The following is a 1,790-nucleotide window of genomic DNA, read 5'->3' on the forward strand; positions in this document are numbered from 1 at the left end:
TTTTTTTTTACGCAGCCCTAGTATTTATTATCAGTTCACTATATTTAATACTACAGTATGCTGTAGCATTCATTAACAAAGTGTTGTAAATATGATAATATATACAGTATAATACATTTTACTATAGTATGGTTCAAAAACACTATAGTATTTACTATAAATTACTATAGGATTTTTTTTTATGTGGGCTGCAGAATGAAGTGACTTCACTGGAATGTAAAGGATCTGAATGAGTCTCTAGAGGTTGATTTGTGGCTCCGTATTAATTTAGTTTAATCTTTTCCTTGCAATTTAATAACCAAATTGATTCTGTCAATAAAAGCAGCTCTGTGGGTTTTATTAATTTGTATTAATCAAGTTAGAATCATTAAAGAAATTGAATTAGTTATTGAAAGAAGCAGCTGAACGTATTATTATTGTTCAGACAGACCTTTATACCTGTGATGATGATGAAGGGCGTGTGTCTCTGTGCTGCAGATCTTCGAGTGGTGGTACTTCAGGAAGTATGGGACGTCCTTCATCGAGCAGGTGTCTGTCAGTCATCTGCGTCCTCTGTTAGGTGGAGTTGATAACAGCTCGCCCAACAGCTCCAGCAGCAGCAGCAGTAACGGAGACGCCGACTCCAGCCGGCAGAGTGTGTCAGGTCAGCCCGCGTTACTGAATAAACATGAGAAAACTTTCTAAGAAACACATGAACCTGCTCCTCAGAAGAACTCCAGTCTGACATTAACACACTGTGGTTAGCTGCTCATCAATCACTTACTAGGTGAACTCAAACACAGTCAGCGTGTATTTGCTAATGTTTCGTGTGTGTGTGTGTTTAGAGTGTAAGGTTTGGCGAAATCCTCTCAATCTATTCAGAGGAGCTGAATATAACCGGTGAGTGAACGTCTCTGAGCCTCTTCAGTGCTTCATTTGATGCAAAAGCAAGCCTGAATCTTTACCTGTCTAGTAAATGCTGTGTTCGAATCGGGGCTGATTTCTTTCTTGTTTTGATGAGAATTGTGAGCTGCATTGAGATGCTGATGTGAATGTGTTTGCTGCAGATACACGTGGGTGACGGGAAGAGAGCCGCTCACATACTACGACATGAATCTGTCGGCACAAGATCATCAGACCTTCTTCACGTGTGATTCTGATCACCTGCGGCCTGCAGACGCCAGTAAGAGCAGCATTACCATCAACATCCAGAGCATTCAGCGCACTGTCAGTGTCTGGAGGACCTGTGGCTAAGAGTGTGTGTGTGTGTGTGTGTTCTGACAGTAATGCAGAAGGCCTGGAGAGAGAGGAATCCTCAGGCTCGGATCACAGCCGCTCATGAAGCTCTGGATCTGGAGGAGTGAGTGTGTTTCTGTGCTGACAGACGTGAGCTCACTCATTCACTGATAGATGAATCTGCCCACATTACTCCATCAGATATTTCCTGTGGCTTGTGAAATATGTACGTGCTGTAGTAATGTTCTCTCAGCACGTTTCGTTGTTGTCCTGTGCTGTCAGTGTAAATGTGTGTGTTTAATGGTCAAGAATGTTTAGTGTTGAATCTGTTGTGTGTGTTGTAGTTGTGCGACGGCGTATATTCTCCTGGCTGAGGAAGAAGCCACGACGATCGTGGAGGCAGAGAAACTCTTCAAACAGGCGCTGAAGATCGGAGAGAGCTGCTACCGGCGCAGCCAACAACTACAGCATCACGGAGCACAGTATGAAGCCCAGCACAGTGAGTACACATTCTCACACACACACACACACACACACACTTACACACACACACACACACTCACACACACACACAC

The 1,790-nt window shown here is 43.4% G+C and overlaps 1 protein-coding gene across 1 annotated transcript in view; it reads left to right on the plus strand.

Moving 5' to 3' along the window:
- The window catches only part of LOC107705858 (suppressor of tumorigenicity 7 protein homolog), an 11,411-nt gene that overhangs the window by 4,604 nt on the left and 5,017 nt on the right, over window positions 1–1,790 (plus strand). The window contains exons 3-7 of the mRNA XM_016509363.1: window positions 478–643; window positions 825–879; window positions 1,047–1,162; window positions 1,264–1,339; window positions 1,560–1,714. Coding sequence (XP_016364849.1) covers window positions 478–643; window positions 825–879; window positions 1,047–1,162; window positions 1,264–1,339; window positions 1,560–1,714 — 568 coding nt within the window. The remainder of the gene's footprint in view (window positions 1–477; window positions 644–824; window positions 880–1,046; window positions 1,163–1,263; window positions 1,340–1,559; window positions 1,715–1,790) is intronic.

The sequence above is a fragment of the Sinocyclocheilus rhinocerous genome, unplaced genomic scaffold (genome assembly GCF_001515625.1).
Source record: "Sinocyclocheilus rhinocerous isolate Xijiao unplaced genomic scaffold, SAMN03320098_v1.1 scaffold8350, whole genome shotgun sequence".
In the NCBI taxonomy this organism is placed as follows: domain Eukaryota; kingdom Metazoa; phylum Chordata; class Actinopteri; order Cypriniformes; family Cyprinidae; genus Sinocyclocheilus; species Sinocyclocheilus rhinocerous.